General features: G+C 40.9%; 1 protein-coding gene across 2 annotated transcripts in view; it reads left to right on the forward strand.

The window, feature by feature from the left end:
- Positions 1 to 252: 252 nt before the first annotated feature.
- The window catches only part of XPO7 (exportin 7), an 89667-nt gene continuing 67143 nt past the window's right edge, over positions 253 to 22776 (forward strand). For both annotated transcript variants that reach the window (XM_039461051.2, XM_039461052.2), the window contains exon 1: positions 253 to 380. In XM_039461051.2, the coding sequence (XP_039316985.1) occupies positions 363 to 380 (18 nt within the window). In that variant the 5' untranslated portion in view covers positions 253 to 362. The remainder of the gene's footprint in view (positions 381 to 22776) is intronic.

Consider the following 22776-nt stretch of genomic DNA (forward strand, 5'->3'; position numbering starts at 1 on the left):
CCCAGCGGCCGCCCGCTGGAGCGAGCGCGGCCCCTTTAAAAACCATGTAAACAAAGCTTTGTTCCCCCAACCACCCCTCCTTCGCGCTTCCCCGGCCCGCTCCTTCCTCCCAGCCGGCGTCTCCGGGCCGCTGACGTTGCCCGCGCCTTTACGCCGTCCCAGCGGCGCTGCGCATTCTCCAACCACGGACCGGGCCGCCTGGGCCTGCGCAACCGAGAGGCGCTACGCCACGAGCGTAGCGCGACGAGCCCCCAGCGCGCAGGCGCAGCGGCGACGGCGTCGGCGGCGGCGGCGGCAGCGGCCCCGGCCGAGGTGCGCGCTGGGGGGGAGGGGGGGCCGGAGAGGAGCATGAATGGAGCAAAATGGCGGATCATGTGCAGGTGAGAGGAGCCGCGGGGAGGAGGGGGCAGCCACGGAGAGCGGGGAGTGGAGTGGGGGGCTCACGCGGCCCACAGGGCGCCAACCGGCTTGGGGATCGCCAGGCCCGTGCCGCCGCCACTCGGGGCTCTGGAGCCGCCGCCCGTCCCGGAGCCACGGGGCCTTTCCCGCCTCCCGGGCCGGGGGCCTCCTCCGTCCCCTCCCACCCGGTCCCACGCCTCGCGCTCGGGGCTGCAGGGGCAGGAACTGGCGTCCCGGCGCGCACAGCCCTTAACGCTCGTCAGTCACTGTCTTCGCGCCCGGGGGAGGCCTCCGTCAAGTCCTCGGGACCCCTGCACCCCACGGTGAAGCGAGGGGGACCCCCTTGCTGACTCTGTCCTGTGGGGGACGCCCCTATGACGCCCGCCATCCTTCAACAGATAACAAAAAGGAAACCTAGCTCTGATAAACCTCGCTCTCCGGAGCCTTTCCCGCCGCCTTCCTCTCACGCCCCCGAATACGAGAGAGCCCCCCCTCCTCCCGCAGCCCTGGCCTCCTCCCTCCCACGGATGCGCCTCCGCTCCGACACTCCAAATCACACAGCCCGGAGGGCCGAGCTCCCCAGTCCTCCAAAATGGGTGCTGAGGCCTCGGCCCGCCTCTCCTCGCGTCCCCCTAGCCACAGTGAAGGAGTTGAGCGCCCACACCTCCTATGAAACACGGGTTGGAGGGGGGTGTGTCTGAAATGAGAGATCCAGGGTTGGGTGCAGACGCTGCTCGGGTGGGTCTTGATTAGGCTCTAGAGCTGCCCCGAGCGTGCTCTGGGGCCAGGCCACTTGCCTCAAAGACAGGCACAGGCCCTAGAAAGGGGCAGCCCATATCGAACCCAGTAGCAGCTGCAGGACTGCAGGGTTAATTTCTTGCAAACTAGATAAAGTTTTTCCCTTCTGTGCCGGAGATCTGATATTTTTATGACAGTTATTGATGCACATCCATTGTGGGGAACCTTACAGTTTTCTAGGTAGCCAGCTGCACGGGTTTTGTGTTGTCAAGTAAAAATTACAGGGCAAGAAGTGCCGCCTTTATACTCTGTGGCATCATTCCTCAAGTAAAAAGAATGATCTCATTCCTAATATGTCTACAAGAATCTGGAGTGGTGTGACTTCTGTCCCTTTCTTTGATTGGAGAGAAGGGACTAAATAAAAGACTTAATTTTCTGGCGAGAGATCAGTAGAGTAGATCTTCTTAGTGTGCGGGACAAGTTGTCAGCGAGAAACATAACCACAGATGAAAAAACCACGGGATTTGTGTTTTAAAGCCAGCATCCTGGCTTAATTCAGAAGTGGCAATGAAAGTTGGTAATAATAATAGTGTAACACCTTGAGTTTTATAGCAGCCATTTCTAAGAACGGTGAGATATTTTATGTGATTTTTAAAAAGTTCTTGCATCTTAAAAGAATCAGTAGGCAGGAGTTACTTCTGTCATTTAAAGGAACAAAAACCAAAGCACAAGAATGATGAGATTTGCTTAAGGTAAAGCTAAGTGGCCCAGAGTCTTTGGAGTTTGGGTCCAGTGCGCTTCCTTGCTGGGGGTGGGAGGGTGTCTATGAGCATTCTGGAACAAGCTTTGAATAGATAGCCTTTCCGAACAATGGTCTGGAATGCAGAGGGAGTCTGTACTTTTATGAATATACATCGTGCTGTTTGCTATTTCCTGTAAAGAAATGTCTCTCAATGTGATCTCTCCCACATTTTTGAAGCAAAAAGGTTGTTATTCCTGTTAAAGTGAAGATGCATTAAAGCAATCTTCACAGCATTTGTTGCTCCAACGAAGGGCTGTCTTATTTTTAGTAAGATGTTCTCCCACTCACCCAAAAATCTATGAAAGTAAGAATTTATTAGCTTTTCAAAACAAAGGGGAGCACGTTGATCAGTGTTTTATTTGTCCTCTTTATTTTAAGAGATGTAATCTGTTGGTCTAAGTTAGTGCTTGGTGATCTTCGTATCAACAGGGTTAGTTTGTGAGTGAATTTTTTTCTCTTTAGGGAGAATGGGACATACTGCTTTTCTTTGTTAGACCACTAAGTGTTAATAATATGGGGCACTCACAGACTTTAAGGTGGTACTTTATTGTGTCAGAAAACCTTCCTGTGGAAAAGATACTCTTCCCTAGGTAGAATGAGTAAATAAATAAAGGATTCATTAAAGACCAGTCGGCAATGCATTGGGGGAAGAGTTGTGGGGAGGAGGGGATATTTTTCTTATAACACTGATCAAACGTGAAGTTTATAAAGGTGTCTTACAGATTCATGACAGTGATTATTTGAGCGTTGCATATGTAGAACTAAATAGTTGAGTCATTATGTATCTAGTGCTCTTCTGAACCACCAGGGTGAGCAGTTTTTTCATAATTGAGGCTGAGTGTCACATGATTCTCAGGCTCTCTCCGACTGATGTCTTTGGGTATCTCTCTTCTAAGGATATGTGTTTTATGAAGATTTCAGTGCTATAAAACTTTAGTAATGGGAAAATTATAATATTTGGTTTCCATTTTAGCTCTGTTGATGTCATAGGCAAGTCTGTAGAAGAGTGGCCTTAAGCAGCTCCTCGCTGTGATAGGTTTCCTATTCTTGGTCTTAGATGATCTTATCTTAACTTTCACCCTGAAGACAAGGTGGTTACATAGCTTTGCCTTGGAGAAAAAAACCAAACTTATTTGTGTTTAATTATCTTCAGTGCCCTTCCATGTTGTTTTTTTTTTTTTTAACTTATCTGAAGTTAAATGAAGAGAAGGAGAATTCAGTATCTGAATAGGCAAGTTACTGATGAAGACAACTCTCAGTGAACAGTGGTGATGCAAAAAATAAGGAGGTATCAGATGTTAACTTTCATAGTGCTAGCTGGTGTTCAGGAGCTCGAGAGGAAAAGGAAAGAATATAATTTATACATCGAATATGCTATTTAATATGAATTATATTAACTATACTGTAAATAATGGAAATGAAGACTGATTCCAGGATTTTGTTGGAATTACTGTCTTGTTGTGCTGGGTCTTATCCCAAATCCTAAAGTGTTATTCACTGGGCTCTGCATTATGACCATACTAGCAGAATGTACTATTTACAAAGAAATCATACTGTAGTTTGTTTTAAATTCCAGGCACAGTAATTAAATATTGACTGCCAATGTAACTCTGGGGAGTTTTGAAGAATCATTACAGCTGTCAGGTTAAATTTTAGCAGGGTGCAAAAATTTGGCCTGATTATAGCAAAAGTGATGGTAGGTTTTTCAGCTTTTAAAAATATGCAGGGAAATAAGTGCTATGGGTAGTCCATTCTGAGAAGGGAGTTCCATACAAGTTTTGAAAATTTTAAATGAAAAAAACAATAACTTTCCTAACTTTTTTCCAGTTCAACTAATACCAGAATGCTTAGTGTATGCAAGGCCCTTGCTGTGCTGGGCACTGCAGAGGATTCAGAATGAGAAAGACACTGGAGCCAGACTGCTGAAATGTCAAAATCTGATGCTGTCTTTCGGCAGGCTTCAGGAGCACACACATAGATACAAGAAAGAATACAATGATTTCAAAACATGCTACATCTGTGTTGGGTGGTAAGCAATAACTGTATCCCCTCACCCAGTCCCACCCTGATATACCTCTTTTGTGAGTTTATGTAAATCATAGTGTGTATTTTATTTCATTCTTTTTTACTCCTATTCAACACAACACTGAAAATGTCTATATTTAAAACATATATATATACATTTACTTGATTACTCTGACTTCAGTATATTTCCTCTGAGAAGCCTTGAGAAAAATTAAGGGATGTATATGTACATGTGGGATCATTCAAACACTTAACACAATAAAATACAGTACAGTGATGGAAGAATGTCTAATTTAGAGAGAGGTATAGAAAGAAATATCAGGAACATCTCTGTTCTATATCTTACGGAGAAATTAGCTTCCATTTGACTCAGAAATTGATGTTCATAACCATCAGCTGTATTTTCTTTTTTCTTGGTTGAGTTCTGAAAGCAATATTGTACTACAGCCTTTCAAGGTGGGAAAGTTGCCAATTTAAACCAATAAGCTAAATGTCTCTCTGTAGGTACAACTACTGAGGCTACTTTGCCCACTTCAGTATGTGCAAGGAAGATAGTATTTTGAAACTGCATTTTTTTTAAAACACCTAACATTTATTATCTCACAGGTTTTTCTCAGGGCTAGGAATCTGGGTGTGGCTTAACTAGATGGCTCTGGTTCAGGGTCTGTAATTTGCAGTCAGACTCTCAGCTGGGGTGGCAGGCTGCAGTCAATCTCAGGGCTTGACTTGAGGATAAAGAATCTTCTTTCAGGCTTACTCATGTGGGCCTCGTCAGGCCTCATTTCCTCACTGGCTTCAGTTGTTTACCACATGGGCCTCTCCTAGTGCATCATTTTTAAGGACTTCATTAAATTCTGTAATGATATATGCTTGTATAAGTGACCCATCTTCGGGTTTTTTTTCCCAAAAACTTTTTATCGAAATATGTGCCTGCAGACAGGTACAGCAGTCATTGAGCATTCACCTTGATGAATTTTCACAAAGTGAATACTCCTTCGTAAGCACCACCCAAATCAAGCCAATATTATCAGTGTCCCAGAAGTCCCCTGATACCTTCTCAACAGCTACCAGTAGCTACCAACACCACCCTACCCCACTAACCACTATCCTGTGATTTGATTTTTAAATCTGCTTTTAGAACTCAAGCTGAGTAACTTGAGAGTTTTAGCTTCAAAGCCAGGGGGAGAAGCAGTACAGAGCAGTGATTATACAGCTTTGGGGGGATTTATTTCAGAATGTGATGGAAGCTATGTTGCTCTGCTCTCTGGTAGGGGTGGGGGGAATGTGTCTACAGAAAATTGTACCTCTAGTTTTAGGCCATTCATAAACCTTGTAACTAGAGTTTAAAGACAGGCTCTTTTTAGATGAAATGCTTACAGCATTTTATTGAGAAACTGATTTACAAGTATTTCTCTTTTGACTTATTTGAAAGGCTAGCTCAGATGATAACTGAACACATGATAGGTGTTCCTGGAGAGTTACATGCAAACTGAATTTTTAAATAATTAAATTCTTGAGGATGATTAATAGTGAACGCTTAAGCATCTGCTAATATCCAATTTTTGTTACTGTGCAGACACATAGAAATACAAGATATATTTATACAAGGGCCTTACATTGAATTGAGCATGATAACAAGCCTGGTCATTGAGTTGTGAATTTGTAATGAGACTGGTTTTGTCAACATGTCCCTGAATGAGGGGGTGGTCACTACCCCATTATCTTTTTCCTCCATTCCAATACATCTGAAGAATACGTTCATTCCTCACATTTATAGTGATTCATTAAGAGGAAATGCTCAATGGAATGGGATTGGTACCCAGGAGACATATCAAAATATTGGGGAGGGAGAATTGTTAAAAAAAAAAAACAGAAAAAAACCTAGATCCTAATATTTCTGATGTTTGCTTCACTGGCTGTTCACCCCTTCAGACGTGTGTGTATGCACACAGGGACACACACACTCCTTCCATAAAATGGGAAGGATTTGTTTAAGAGAAGGCAGAATTGGAAAGTTAATCCTAGCATTAACTGATCTCCTTTAATGCTCACCGAAGCAATGTAACATAGGTATAGAGATAATAGTAATGGAATTTTCCTTGAAATAAGCTGAAAGACCTGGTATCCCTGAAAGACTGGAGAACTCGCTGTTGGAAGATTTAGATGATATTCATGGTGGTAGTGATTATTCTAAGACTTACCCGAGTATGACTTGGTTGGGCATAGGGAAAGGGGGATGCCAGTATTAACTGAGTGTCTGTTAGATGCCAGGCACCATGCTAAGCCTTTTATAGTGTTACGCCATTTAATTGGGAAACTCGTTTGGTCTGTGAGCCTGGATTGAATGATCCGTAAAGTCCCTTGTACTTCAAGCATTCTGGATGGGATTTCCAGTTATTATTAGATTCTCTCCCCAGTATACCACCATGTTCTCAATTCATATGTACATGTTTGTAAAGCTTCTTAAAATATTTATGTTCAGACTCTCCCTAGTATACCACCATGTTCTCAATTCATATGTACATGTTTGTAAAGTTTCTTAAAATATTTGTGTTCAAACTACTATTTCCATTTTACCTATCTTAAATATATCTTCTTCTCCTTTACCCCCAGTTTCTTAAACTCCCAGAGTTTTTTTCTGTAAGATCTAGTCATCTGTAGCACTTCTTGCAAATTGAGCTCTTTTAATGACCCAAACAGTAACGAAAGAGTTCTCTTAGGTGGACAATAAGCAGTGAAAGACATTTCTTATGGGACAAGAAATTAACATTATTAGTCAAATGTTGATGCTGGTATGCTGAGAAATGATTCTCACTTAAAAGCCCTTGGGCTTTAAACCTCTCTTAGAAAAACATTTCTTAGATGAAAAAAAATCAAATTATTTTACCCTGGAACACAAGGTTCCTCTGAAAACCAGCAAATTATTAAAATATCCCTGTACTACTTCAGGAAATTGTAATCTATGGCTGTGGTGGCCTTTTAGCTTTTAAGTATATGAACTTGTGTTGGACCCATGCTGATCCCATTGGTACTTTGCATAAGAAATTGTGATATTTAAAGTGTGCAGTCTCAGAAAGAATTGAGCGTTCTACTAGACATTTGCACTAAAGTTTGAGTCAATTTATGGTTTAAAGGGGTGTATTTAAGGCCAGAAAAGGGAAATCAAAGGTTTTCTTAGGATTTTTTCCAATTCTATTTCGAATTGTTTGCAAAATTTTGAGAGCATGTGTCATGAGTTTGGCAAAAATTATTTCAAAGCCTTTTTTTTTTTTTTTTTTTTTGAGACGGAGTTTTGCTCTTGCTACCCAGGCTGGAGTGCAATGGCGCGATCTCGGCTCACCGCAACCTCCACCTCCTGGGTTCAGGCAATTCTCCTGCCTCAGCCTCCTGAGTAGCTGGGATTACAGGCACGCGCCACCATGCCCAGCTAGTTTTTTGTATTTTTAGTAGAGACGGGGTTTCACCATGTTGACCAGGATGGTCTCGATCTCTCGACCTCGTGATCCACCTGCCTTGGCCTCCCAAAGTGCTGGGATTACAGGCTTGAGCCACCGCGCCTGGCGTTGTTTTTTTTTTTTTTAAACCTCGTTCACCTCCACTAACTCCTGAACTTGGTGCTTTATTTCTGTCTTCCAAAAAGACATTGCCTAAAATCAGTCATGAAATTTAACTTAACTCTAAGAACCTGTAACATAGTTTGCTCTGAAAAAAATCTGGGAAACCCGATTTCACATAACTATACATGTATACTCAGTTGAAAAAAAAATCATCTAAATTTTGTCCACTATATAGCCACCAATTATTTAGGTTATAATGTTTTGTGTTAGTAGTCGATATTTTTATCTTCAGCTTGTCATTGACCCATCTGAGGATCCCTGTTAGGTCTTGTCAAAAACTAGTCTAGGGCATTCCCAAGAATTTTAAGGATTAAATAAAACTTACTGGAAAATATGACCTTGTTTTCCTTAGTCTTAGTATTTTGAACTGATAATGTTTCAGAACTGAGCAACTTTCTTTAAGCCTTCATAAACCAATATTAAATGGTTTTTAGGCCGATTGAACCTGAGTGACAGGGAGTATTTAAGGACAAGCCAGGCATGGGCACACATGCTTGTAGTCCCAACTACTGGGGAAGCTGAGCTGGGAGGATCACTTGGGTCCTGCAGTTCAAGTCCAGCCTGGGTAACGTAGCAAGACCCCAATTCAAATAAAATATGAACACTATCCCAAAGGTGTTACAAATGAAAATTTGTTGTAATGTAGAGGATTATTTACTAATTCTTGGAATTGTGCAGTTAGCCACACTTCAGACAGGGAGAGCAGAATGTTGTGAACAGGAAGTTTTAATTTCGCGGAATTCCTAAAACCTGTCCATTCAGAGCAGTTTGGTTTAGGTTACTATTAGTGTACCCTGGATGTTGCCAGAGGCACATTTCACGTCAACATTGATAGCATTTATCGGGTGAGACTTAAAAACTAACTTTTTTTTTTTTTTTTTTGAGACGGAGTTTCGCTCTTGTTACCCAGGCTGGAGTGCAATGGCACGATCTCGGCTCACCGCAACCTCCGCCTCCTGGGTTCAGGCAATTCTCCTGCCTCAGCCTCCTGAGTAGCTGGGATTACAGGCACGCACCACCATGCCCAGCTATTTTTTTTGTATTTTTAGTAGAGACGGGGTTTCACCATGTTGACCAGGATGGTCTCAATCTCTTGACCTTGTGATCCACCCGCCTCGGCCTCCCAAAGTGCTGGGATTACAGGCTTGAGCCACCGCGCCCGGCCTTTTTTTTTTTTTTTTTTTTTTTTGAGACAATGTTTTGCTCTTGTTGCCGAGGCTGGAGTGCAATGGTGCAATTTTGGCTCTCCACGATCTCCACCTCCCAGGTTCAAGCAAGTCTCCTGCCTCAGCCTCCTGAGTAGCTGGGATTACAGGCATGTGCTCCCACACCCTGCTAATTTTTAGTAGAGATGGGATTTCTCCATGTTGGTCAGGCTGATCTCAAACTCCCGACCTCAGGTGATCCGCCTGCCTCAGCCTCCCAAAATTCTGGGATTACAGGCATGAATCACCATGCCCAGCCAGCCCAATTTATCTATTCCCTGCATACCCGTCACCTCAAGTATAAGCAGTACTCACAAAAGTGGATGTTTGGTTCATAAAGATTGTTGTTGGGTAAATCCGATGCCAGTGGAATCAGATCTTTTCTTTTTACTCAAATTTTATATGTACAGTAAACTGCATTCATTTTAAGTATGCAAATTGACACATACACGCTTGACTCCTTCACTGGGATCAAAATACGGAACATGCCGGGTGCGGTGGCTCAAGCCTGTAATCCCAGCACTTTGGGAGGCCGAGGCGGGTGGATCACAAGGTCAAGAGATCGAGACCATCCTGGTCAACATGGTGAAACCCCGTCTCTACTAAAAATACTAAAAATTAGCTGGGCATGGTGGCGTGTGCCTGTAATCCCAGCTACTCAGGAGGCTGAGACAGGAGAATTGCCTGAACCCAGGAGGCGGAGGTTGCAGTGAGCCGAGATCGCGCCATTGCACTCCAGCCTGGGTAACAAGAGCGAAACTCCGTCTCAAAAAAAAAAAAAAAAATACGGAACATTTCCTTCTCTTTGCAGTCGGTCCCTCTCTTAGTTCTCAGCCCCACACAACCCTGTTTTGCTTTCTGTTGCTATAAATTAGTTTGTGTTTTCTGGAATTTTATAGAATGGACTTACTTCTTGTTTTTTGACTTCCTTCACTCAGCACAGTGACTCTGAGATTCATTCTCATTGCATAACAGTGCTTGGTTACTTTTCATTGTTGACAAGTATTCCATTGTATGAATATGTTACATTGGATGTATCCGTTCACTCTTCTGGAGACGTTCAGGTTGTTCCCAGTTTTTAGTCCTTATGAATAAAGGCGCTGTGAATATTCATATACCAGTCTTTGGATGTGTGGTTTTTGTTTGTTTGTTTGTTTTGAGACAGTCTTGTTTTGTCTCCTAGGCTGGAGTGCAGTGGCACCATCTCGGCTCATTGCAACCTCCGCCTGACGGGTTCAAGTGATTCTCCTGCCTCAGCCTCCCGAGTAGCTGGGAATACACATGTATACCACCACACCTGGCTAATTTTTTGTATTTTTAGTAGAGATGTGGTTTCACTGTGTTAGCCAGGATGGTCTCAATCTCCTGACATCGTGATCTGCCCACCACAGCCTCCCAAAGTGCTGGGATTACAGGCATGAGCCATCTCTTCTGGCTGTATATATATATATATATATACGTATATATATACATATATATATATACGTATATATATATATACGTATATATATACACGTATATATATATGTGTATATATATATATACGTATATATATATATATATAATATTTTTTTTTTTTTTTGAGACAGAGTTTCGCTTGTTACCCAGGCTGGAGTGCAATGGCGCAATCTCGGCTCACCGCAACCTCCGCCTCCTGGGTTCAGGCAATTCTCCTGCCTCAGCCTCCTGAGTAGCTGGAATTACAGGCACGTGCCACCATGCCCAGCTAATTTTTTGTCTTTTTGGTAGAGATGGGGTTTCACCATATTGACCAGGATGGTCTCGATCTCTTGACCTCGTGATCTACCCGCTTCGGCCTCCCAAAGTGCTGGGATTACAGGCTTGAGCCACTGCGCCCGGCCTCCTGGCTGTATATTTTTATTTCTCTTGAGTACCTGGGAGCAGAATGGCTGAGCCCTATAGTGTATACTTAGGTTTTTAAAGAAACTGGCAGTTTTGCGCCGGGCACGGTGGCTCAAGCCTGTAATCCCAGCACTTTGGGAGGCCGAGGCAGGTGGATCATAAGGTCAAGAGATCGAGACCATCCTGGTCAACATGGTGAAACCCCGTCTCTACTAAAAATACAAAACATTAGCTGGGCATGGTGGCGCGTGCCTGTAATCCCAGCTACTCAGGAGGCTGAGGCAAGAGAATTGCCTGAGCCCAGGAGGCGGAGGTTGCGGTGAGCCGAGATCGTGCCATTGCACTCCAGCCTGGGTAACAAGAGCGAAACTCCGTCTCAAAAAAAAAAAAAAAAAAAAAACAACTGGCAGTTTTCTAAAATGACTACCTCGAGTTATTTCATAACTTGACCAACATTTAGTATTGTCAGTCTTTTGCTATTCTAGTAGGATCTTGTGTTTTCAATTTGCACTTTGGTGATTAACCTGTTGAGCGTCTCTTCACGTGCTTAATAGCATTTGTATATCTCAGGCTTGCAAACCAGGCTGGTGTTTTTGGTCTGACAGCTTATTTTTGTATGGCTTGCACTCTGAGAATAGCTTTTACATTTTAAATCATTGAAAATATCTAAAATAATACTCCATGTTGCATGGTAATTATATGAAATTCTGATTTCACTGTTCATAAATAAATTTTAATGAAACATGGGTTCATCTGTGTATCCTCTGTGGCTATTTTTATACCACAGTGGCAGAGTTGAATAGCTTTGTCAGATATTTTGGCCTAAAATCCTTACTTTCTGGCCCTTTGCAGAAAACATTTGCAGACTCCTGATAGATCATCTTTGGTGATGTGTCCCTTCAATTCTGTTGCCTGACTTTGGGATATGTTTCTAACCAAAACCCAGTTTGACAGGAACCACATCAGACTCTGAAATTACTTGATACATTTTGTTGGCTGTGGCATTGTGGGATCTCTACGCCATTGTCCAAAACCGCTAGCTACATGTCACTTCCTAATTTAATTTAAAATTAAGTTCTTTGGCCATGCTAACCACATTTCAAGTGCTCAGTAGCCACATGAGGCTAGTTGCTACCATGTTGCATAGTGCCGATGTAAAATATTTCCGTTATCATGGAAATTCCTATTGGACAGTGCTATTCTAGAATAAACTTGCTGCTGAACCAAAGGGATTAGAAGCAAAGTGGAGCATAGGTTATAGGATTGCTTTCCTGGATGTCAGTAAAAATAAGCTAGATTTTCTTCCTCTCAGATGTGTGTGAATGCAAACGGATATAGTCTGCTATCCATGTGTGTTCTTTCTGTTCTCTTGGCCAAGTGATGAGAGGAAGCATTTAACTCATAAATTCAGAATTTTACTGATAGGAAATAAGTGTTTTAAGGGGAAAAAACAAGTGCTAATGTATTATCTCCCAAAGCCTTTTGCAAAGAACAACTCCTGAAATTCACACATATTTGTAATGATTTTACAGGTGAGATGGAGAATATGGAGGGAGATATTAAACCATGAAGTCACTTTTTCCTGGTGCTAAGTCCTGATTCACTAGGAATCCTGGTCTCTTCAGCTTCTGATTTTAAAGTATTATTTGCCATAAAGTTTTTTAATAATAGCATGAGCTTTGAAAATAATTTAGAAATATTCTAAGTTGAAATGGCTAAGATAGCCTATTTTGAGACTGAATTTAAAGAGTATTTTTCACTGAAAACCGTTTTGTGTGATTGTGCTGAGGGGCAGGCAAAACTGATTCTAAAGAGTGAAGTAGAAGTCAGTAAATCTATGATTACATAGTCATTCTCTTTGGCAAAAATGTTTTATAATTATGAATTATTTTGTTCTTAACATAGAGATGTTTGTAAGTTTTTGGTGATTCATCACTTATGTCAATATCTTCCTAATCCATCCTAGAAATAAGCGTTTTGCTGAAGTAGGAATCTAGATATTTGCACCAGCTAACACTTTGAAAAAGTGGAGGAAATATGTAATGAGTGGATGTTTTAGAGGCATCCAGAAAGATACGTTTTAAAACAACTTCTGCCATTTCTGGTTTTAAAGATTGTTTTTGTTACATTCTCTAATTGACCACATGTATTTTATATGCACCCTAAATGTTCACCTAGTGTATTGTTTAGAATAGTATCATCCTCCTGGCTATTTGGTGAGATCCACACATCAGTAAACATTCCCTCATTTGGCTGGTATTGTTTGGTCATGTGCTGTGTGCCAGATTGTTAGGCAATGGGAATATAAATGAATAAAATACACTGTCCATTTTCAAGGACCTGAATAGCTAGAAATGTATGCTAATAAGGGTTATAGAGTGAGATCAGTGATAGGACACATCTCTGCATAGAATATAAGACACACATGTCAGTCCTCCCTTGGAGATCCAGGAAAGCCTTCTTAACAGTGGTGAATGATTAAGACAGATCTGAAAAGGCCTGGTGTTCTCCAGGTTGATAAGAGCACATCAAGCAGAGTACCATAGATAAAGCTATATATATGTTCACATAACATTCCAGAAAAGCAAATATGTCTTCTGTATAGGAAATCAATGTAATAGTAGGAAGAGACCAGAGCATGAAGTGCTTCTTGTATCAAAATATGGAATTTGTACTGTGGGTATGTAGTTGAAGGTTTTTAAATAGAGTGACAGAATAATTACTGCAGCAGGGATATAGGAAATTGATTGTTTGCTATCAAGTTGAATTAGAACCCACATTTTTTTCATAGTAAAATTCCATTTCAGTAGCCTTTAGATGTTGTAAATATGTCAGGTGTTAGCTGCTGTGTTGCCCAGGCTGGAATGCAGTGGTGCGATCTCCACTCACTGCAATCTCTGCCTCCTGGATTCAAACAGCTCTTCCAACTCAGCCTCCCAAGTAGCTGGGACTACAGGCATGCACCACCACGCCCAGCTCATTTTTGTATTTTTTGGCAGAGACAGGGTTTCACCATGTTGGCCAGATTGATCTCGAACCGCTGACCTCCGGAGCGCCTCATTTCAGCCTCCCAAAGTGCTGAGATTACAGGTGTGAGCCACTATGCCCGCTCCATGCCTACCTTATTTCTTATTAGCAACTGCAAGACTTGAGTGAAACGCTGATAACGTTAGTCTATTTTGTTTGTTGGAATAGCCTCAGATTCTGTTACCACTGACGAGAGTAAAACGTTTTTTGCAACCAGCAATGAAGTAGGCATGCATTTAATTTATTGGCATGTGTTTAATGCAAAAAAGGAGGTCGTAGTCTCAGGAGTTTGAATAAATCATGAAATGTTGACTATTCTGGCCACCGAGACCCTTTAAAGGTTTCTACCAATTCTGCCTTATCTACCCTTAGTCTGTTTGTCTCTCCATCCCATGTTTTAACTGTTGGAAAACCAGATTAGTTTTCCTTATCCTCTGTCAACTGTTGTTTCAAGGGTATCCAGAAAAGACTTCTTTTTTTTTCTTTTTTTTTTTTTTTTTTTGAGACAGTCTCGCTCTGTCACCCAGGCTGGAGTACATTGGCACAATCTTGGCTCACTGCAACAACTGCCTCCTGGGTTCAAGCGATTCTCCTGCCTCAGCCTCCTGACTAGCTGGGATTACAGGCACACGCCACCACGCCTGGCTAATTTTTGTATTTTTAGTAGAGACAGGGTTTCACCATGTTGGCCAGGCTGGTCTCAAACAGTTGACCTCATAATCCATCCGCCTTGGCCTCCCAAAGTGCTGGGATTACAGGCGTGAACCACCATGTCTGACCCAAGACTTCTTTTTTAAAATCTTCTATTCTGTTAGAATATTCTTTTATTTATTTATTTATTTATTTATTTTGAGACCAAGTCTTGCTCTTGTTGCCCAGGCTGGAGTGCAGTGGCGCCATCTTGGCTCGTTGCAATCTGCACCTCCGGAGTTCAAGCAATTCTCCTGCCTCAGCCTCCTGAGTGGCTGAGATTATAAACGTCCACCACCATGCGCAGCTTCTTCTTGTATTTTTAGTAGAGATGGAGTTTCATCGTGTTGGCCAGGCTGGTCTTGAGTTTGTTATCTCAGGTTATCTGCCTGCCTTGGCCTCCCAAAATGCTGGGATTTCAGACGTGAGCCACTGCGTCCAGCCAAAAGATTCTTTTAAATATGGCTATTTGCCTAATCTTCCTTATTTGCTGACTTGATTAATAAAAAGGATTTTCCATAGTTGACATAGCAGTGTGAACTTGAAAAGCAAATCAATATTTTACAAAACTGTTACAGGAAAAATGATTTAGCATTCCAGAGAATGAGAAAACCAGCAGTGTGTGGGGCATGTATGTCAAAACTTCCTAAGAAACATTTACTTAATATTCCTTTTTACTTTTTTTTTTTTTTTGGTCAGAGGGTAAATATGAAATCCTGAATTCTTTGCTTCTGTGAATCAAAGTTCAGAGTTCTAAGATTAAGTATTGTGATTGCTTTTATCTTTCTTCCCTTTAATGTTCGGTTTTGAATTTCTTATGCTTCTTTCTTGCCGAGTCTTCTAAAGGAGTACACACAGTGTTTAGGGTTTTCTCATGGGAAAAGAGATAAAGGGAGTCGAATAGCTTTCTTTTGAATTTTTATGCTGGTTAAAACTCTCTGTCCTCTTCCTTTGTGCCTTTATTTCATATCTCTTCTTTTATTATAGCTAACTTTTAAATGTTTATATAATAATTGTAGAGGGGATGAATGCTCAATTTTAATGTACTCGAGCCACTAGTCATACACTGTAGGCTGTCCATTGTTTATACCTGTGATAACAGAGGTGTATACATGAGTAAAGAAATAATACAAAATGGGGGCATTCGAGGGAAGTTGGCTGTAATGTATATTTAATATTCACATTGACCTCTGTTAGAGAATCAAGGGTACATTTCTACAGGCAAGAAAGTAGTCATTGGCATGTGGTATACTGTAATAATTTACTGCCAGGATTATAGGCATACATTACATTCTAAGATTTTAGAACATGATGGAAATTTCCTTCTCCCTTTGCTGGATTTTACAATGTTATTGTTGTTACTGTTGTTTAATAGGTAATATAGTACAGTTTGAAAATTTCTCTAATTTTACACTTCAAAGCTATATATATCATTAGTTTCCCGAGCATGTGTACAAGTCTGTTTAACATTGAAATATTACCCTAATTCTTGTTTTTAAACAGAGACAGGGTTATTCTCTTAAGAGTGTAACATGTTTTATATTACATTTATTTATGTGGTGGGTATATTAAGAAAGCATTGTTTTTATTTTTTGTTTTTTGGGGGGTATTTTTTGGAGATGGAGTCTCACTCTGTCACCCAGACTGGAGAGCAGTGGCGCCATCCCAGCTCACTGCAAGTTCCACCTCCCCAGCTTCAAGAGATTTTCCTCCTCAGCCTACCTGGTAGCTGAGGTTACAGGCACGTGCCACCATGCCCAGATAGTGTGTGTGTGTGTGTGTGTGTGTGTGTGTGTGTGTGTATGTGTGTGTGTATTTTTAGCAGAGATAGGGTTTCGCCATGTTAGGCTGATCTCGAACTCCTAACTTCAGGTGATCCGCACGCCTCAGCCTCCCAAAGTGCTGGGATTACAGGCTTGAGCCACAGCGCCTAGCCAGCATTGTTAAACCGGTTAACATTTCTCTACCAAGTCTACCCCTTTTGTTTACCCATAGCTGAATATTTGTAATGTTTCACTTGTGAATGCAGTAATTTTACTGTGTGTCCATGATATTCAGAGTAGTACTGTTACCAGGTTAAGTGATATTAGAATCACTTTGTTTTTAAGCTAGAAAAAAAGAATCTTAGAGTGTGATTATGCAGTAAAAATAATTCATACATTATTTTTGTAGAAGGTAGCTAGCTGTATGTTGTTTGTTAGAGATAATATATGAATTTTAACTTTTCCAACCATTAAAATCTTAATTTTGTTTTGTTATGTTAGCATAATTAAAGAAAAAGTACAAGCAAACATACTTTAAGTTTAAACTAGAAAATGTTTTTTTTCAATTGTATATTGCTATGGGGCAAATACTGTGTTATATACTAGAGATAAAACAGAGAACAAAATAGGCTTGTTCTTGCTTTCATAGTGCTTATAGATTCTTAGTAAATTATACCAATAATTATATATATTTATAAATTGTAATGAGTGCTGCGAAGAAAAGCTTAATGAAATATTTTAAGACAGAGAACTGATTTCTGATTTTGCGGTGACAATATTAACGGAAAGAAGGGGACAGTGTACCAGACCAAAAGAAATGACCTGCTAAAAGTTCCTGAGGTGAGAAAGATCTGGAGGAACTGGAAGGAGACAACCTGACTGAAACTCAGGGAGCTAAGGAGGCAACGAGGCTCAAGAGATTAGCAAGAACTAGAATATGATGGATTCTGTGCAGGTGTTCAAGCCAGATTTCCAGAGATTTGAGTCATTTATTGAAATACTCATTCCATAAATTAAGTGGAAAAAGCACGGAGTGAAACCTTGTATAACATCTTGACCATGATTTTCAGTTGCAGGGCCTCCAGCAGGGTGGATTGTAACAGCAAAACAGTGAAAGTACACCACAGAGCAGGTGGCGATTAATGAAGAAAACACTTCATATGTTTTCAGTTTGGCTGTTTGTTGGAATTAGGTCATGAGAAATGATAAAGTAAGGACATTTGCCTTGTATGTAGGCATGACCAAGACCAAAACCAAAACTCCCTATTTGCATCAGGACATTCACAGAGGAGCTTTCATGCTTACTACTCTGGGTTTTAGTTCTCTTAGGTTTTGGCCCTAGTTGATTTTGCCTGCTCTTCAGCCAGGTATCTAAAAGGACTTTTGTATTTAAATAGCAGCTGTAGATACTTGTGACAGGAAGGTTAGATGCTAACCAGTTTGCCAGATTGCTGGAACTAAAAGTCTCAACCTAGTTTACACAGTGTTTTCAAATGCATTATTTCTTTTGATTTTTATATCAAGGTGCGGGCTTCTTTCACAGGAACAAACTAATTGGAAATTAAATTTGGACAATTTTGCCTAACTAAAGTCCTATGAACAGTGAGAGTCAGAATTAAAACTCTAGTTTTAAGCTCCACGTTCAGGTTATCTTTCCAGTACTTCCTCCTTTCTATTAAATACAGATAGTATTAACTCATGTATTTGGTGTGTGCATTAGTTTTCACTTACTAGCTTGACCTTTTGCTGCCTTCTCATAGATAGGACTTTAAGAGGAATTTATTAGACCAAATTTGGAGGGAGCATTGCATTTTGAAGTAAGATCTAAATTTTAATTCATTTAATAGTGGTGTGACCTTGGGCAAATAAATTTAACCTTCAGAGCTTTAGTTTTCTTATATGTAAAATGGTATTGAGCTTCCTACTAAAATTAAATTCATGGCCCTTCTCCGGCCCATGCAGAGTCCACATGAGCAGTAGTATGGGGCAAAATCAGTCAGTCTGTCTGTCTGTCTGTCTGTCTGTCTCTCTCTCTCTCTCTCTCTCTCTCTCTCTGTCTCTGTCTCTCTCTCTCTCTGTCTCTCTCTCTCCCCCCTGCAAATCCCACAGACTCAATCAGCTTTTCTTGTTTTTTCGATGGTTGCCACTATCTATTTTTCTGTGCCTTGGGGTTTTCTTTTCAAACCTTTTTGTGGAGTATTTCTCTCCAAAACAACCTCATTTCTCCCCCTAATAGTTTTACTCCTAGTCACTACCTGAAAGATCAACTGGGCATAACAATGACAACAGTATTTATTGAGCTCTTGTCACATATCAGAGATTTTGCTAAGTGCAAATTTCTATAGTCTCCAGTCTTCCAAGGTGTGCTAACCTCTGTTAAAATTGCCTCAGCCAACTGAATCAGGGTTTGATTGTGGGATGTTAATTTTTTTTAAGATAGCACCCCAAATGATTACAATTAGCAGCCATTTATAGATCACTGATAATTATTCTTTCTACCATGGCCTCTCTCTGTGTGTCCAGAAGATAAAATCAATCAACAGAACAATTTTTCCCCTTTTGTTTAATAGATGTAATTTGAATCTCATAGTCCAGTCTTGCCCAGTATCCAGGTCACTAGATTTCTGCCCCGTGCTTGTTCTCACTAGTGTTACTATACGTATAAAGTGATAGATATTCTAAAGATAGTCTCAAAAGATTAATCACCCAACTTTGATGAATCTTCAAATTTTGTGAAACCACAAAAGCAGCTTTTCCTAAGTATTTTGTGGCTCGTTGGCCTATCACCTGTTGCGCACAACAAGGATTATTTGATCTTAAAAGTTGGAAACTACATATTGTATCTTTCTCTTAGAAATTCATAGTGTGTATTAGTATACTAAAGACACTTAAGAGTTCCTCTGTTTAAAAATGATTTTACTTTGGTTAACTGGGCAGTTCCCAAACTGGAATTTTTTAAATCATATAATCCTATTAGTGGCCAGTGTGAAACACTCACTACTCTATAGGTAAAATTTTCTGGGGGTTTTTCTCTTCTTTTTTCATTTGAAAAAGAGGAATAATATATAGGGTGGTTTTGAGAGTGAAATGAGAGTTGAGGGGGAAGCATTGTTGAGTGGTTAACTCAGTAACCTACTACTGACCTAAGTGCCTTGCTATTACATACTGGCCTTGCAAGATAAAAACTCACTCTGTTACCAACCTTTAGATCACTCTTGACAGACTCAGACTTTGACTAATCAAATCTGTGAGTTCCAAAATTATACTTTTTTTTTTTTTTTTTTTTTTTTTTTTTTGAGACTGAGTCACCCAGGCTGGAGTGCAGTGACGTGATCTTGGTTCACTGCAACATCTGCCTCCCGAGTTCAAGCAATTCTCCTGCCTCGGCCTCCTGAGTAGCTGGGATTACAGGCATGCACCACCATGCCTGGCTAATTTTTGTATTTTTAGTAGAGATAGGGTTTCACCATGTCAGGCTGGTCTCAAACTCCTTATCTTGTGATCTGCCCGCCTTGGCCTCCCAAAGTGGTAAGATTACAGATGTGAGCCACCATGCCTGGCCTATACCGTGTTTTTTTTTTTTTTTTTTTTTTTGAGACGGAGTTTCGCTCTTGTTACCCAGGCTGGAGTGCAATGGCGCGATCTTGGCTCACCGCAACCTCCGCCTCCTGGGTTCAGGCAATTCTCCTGCCTCAGCCTCCTGAGTAGCTGGGATTACAGGCACGCACCACCATGCCCAGCTAGTTTTTTGTATTTTTAGTAGAGACGGGGTTTCACCATGTTGACCAGGATGGTCTCGATCTCTTGACCTCGTGATCCACCCGCCTCGGCCTCCCAGAGTGCTGGGATTACAGGCTTGAGCCACTGCGCCCGGCCTACCGTGTTTTTAATGCATAGCACAGTAAGAGGTCAAAAATGTCAAAACCGCCTATCTTCTGGAATTTTCAGCATGGCTATAAAATGTTTAGAGTAACATGTGATTTATATAATCATTGGTAGATAATAATAGAGCATACACAAATACATATTAGTCGAATAAATGAATCAAGTCTTATTTGGATGTGTTAAATGTATTTCCAAAACACACTTGAGTTCAGTCATTAGACTGTTTGCTTTTTAAAACATCTTAGAGCTGGGTGAGGTGGCTCATGCCTATAATCCCAGCACTTCGGGAGGCTGAGGCAGGCCGATCACGAGGTCAAGAGATTGAGACCATCCTTGCCAATGTAGTGAAATCCCGTCTCTACTAAAATACAAAAATTAGCTGGGTGTGGTGGCATGTACCTGTAGGCCCAGCTACTCAGGAGGCTGAGGCAGGAGAGTTGCTTGAACCTGGGAGGCAAAGGTTGCAGTGAGCCGAGATCACGCAGCTGCACTCCAGTCTGGCAACAAAGCGAGACTCTTTCAAAAAAAAAAAAAAAAAAAAGAAAAACCAAAACGAACAAAAAAACTTGATCTGTTATGTTTAAGCTGAAGCGCTTTTATTGTCTTATGGTAATAGTTACCAAGAAGATTAAACCTCTTAGTATTCATATAATAGGGAAGACTTTTAATTGATATTGTGCTCGCAGACTCCGCAGGAGCTGAGTGTAGTATACTTTTCAAACCGTGTCTAGTTTCCTAGGATTCTGAAGTAGCTCATGACTGTTTCCCACTGTTCCCCACTGCTCCTGTCACTGCAGTGTCCCTATTTACAACAGCTGCCATTTGTCAGCACAGGGAAGGTATATTTGTTTTTGGAGTTTGTTCATTAATTATTAAAAGGTTCACTAAAATCACCATAAGCAGAAATTGAAGTACCCTGTACCAACAAGGAAATTAGTACCTGATTCTTTGTATCTTTGGTCCTCTTTTATAAAAGCAGTATATATTTGTTAAGCAGATATGTTCAAATTGATCATCAATTTTTGCAAGTAGAAATGTTACATGAGTAAATGAGAATCTTCAAAGGTTTTGGAGTAATCTATAAAGTAGATATAAATTTTGTATTAAACTCCCACTTTCATTAAACTTACTAAAGCTTCAGAGAAATAACGTACGGATAATATTGATGAGTCAGTTTTTTTTCAGACATTCTTAATATATAGCTCCTTTTTAAATGGCTAATGGTGTCTCACAAGCCCTCTAGTATTGATTTAATTTTGGTTTTAATGTAACATATTAACAAACATAAAAATAGATGTAAATTCCTCCGGCTTGTCTTCTCATGCAACTATAAACTGATTTACAGATTGAAAACAAAACCACAAAACCAATTACGTTCAAATTAGCAACATATATTTAATATATTAGATGGTATACCATACTTTCTTTTCTTTTATATTTTTGTTAACATTTACATAACATGAAACTTAAAATTTGAAAGTTATGCTATTCATTGACTTCCAGTACATTCACAATATTGTACAACCATTAGCACTGTCTGCCTAATTCAGAACGTTTTCATCACCCCAAAAAGAAACCCTATACCCATTAAGCAGTCACTGTAAGTTCTTTTTTGAGTTCATTATATAAGGACTGCTGGTATGCCATGTGATGACCCAATTTTTTCACCATTTTTCTGTATTGAAGGCATTGAGAAACTCATTCATAATACAGTTTGGCCTTCGCTTGATAGAATGCATCATTTACATATTAAGTTCACCTCTACTTTTTTTATTAATCCTCAATGATTAAATTATAACTACTCGACCGGGCGCGGTGGCTCACGCCTGTAATCCAAGCACTTTGGAGACCAAGGCGGGCGGATCACCTGAGGTCAGGAGTTCAAGACCAGTCTGACCAACATGGTGAAACCCCATCTTTAAAAAAAAAAAAAAAAATTATAACCACTTGACAGTAGTACACCCCTAAACAGGAATGTGAATTCCAAAATCATGACGCAGTACTAGATATTAAGGTGATCAGCCAGATGATTCCAAATATCCCTTTTATTTATTTATTTATTTTGAGAGGGTCTCGCTCTGTCACCCAGGCTGGAGTGCAGTGGCGCCATCTCGGCTCACTGCAACCTCCGCCTCCTGGGTTCTTGAAATTCTCCTGCCTTAGCCTCCCGAGTAGCTCGGACTACAGGTGCACGCTGCCACGCCCGGCTAATTTTTTGTATTTTAGTAGAGATGGGGTTTCACCGTGTTGCTCAGGCTGGTCTCGAACTCCTGAGCTCAGGCAATCTGGCCACCTCAGCTTTACGAAGTGCTGGGATTACAGGCGTGAGCCACCGTGCCTGGCCAAATAGCCTTATATTAACTTTTTTTTTTTTTTTGAGATGGAGTTTTTCTCTTGTTGCCCAGGCTGGAGTGCAATGGCACGATCTCGGCTCACCGCAACCTCTGCCTCCTGGGTTCGGGCAATTATCCTGCCTCAGCCTTCTGAGTAGCTGGGATTACAGGCACACGCCACCATGCCCAGCTAATTTTTTGTATTTTTTGTGGAGACGGGGTTTCACCATGTTGACCAGGATGGTCTCAATCTCTTGACCTGGTGATCCACCCGCTTTGGCCTCCCAAAGTGCTAGGATTACAGGTGTGAGCCACCATGCCCGGCCCATATTAACTTTTTAACAGTCGTAAGAATGAAAATACATCATTAAAAACAAAAATCTTACAGAGAACTCATGGAGCACTGACACTGTCTCAAGATCCCAGACT

The sequence above is a fragment of the Saimiri boliviensis genome, chromosome 13 (genome assembly GCF_048565385.1).
Source record: "Saimiri boliviensis isolate mSaiBol1 chromosome 13, mSaiBol1.pri, whole genome shotgun sequence".
NCBI classification, from domain to species: Eukaryota; Metazoa; Chordata; class Mammalia; order Primates; family Cebidae; genus Saimiri; species Saimiri boliviensis.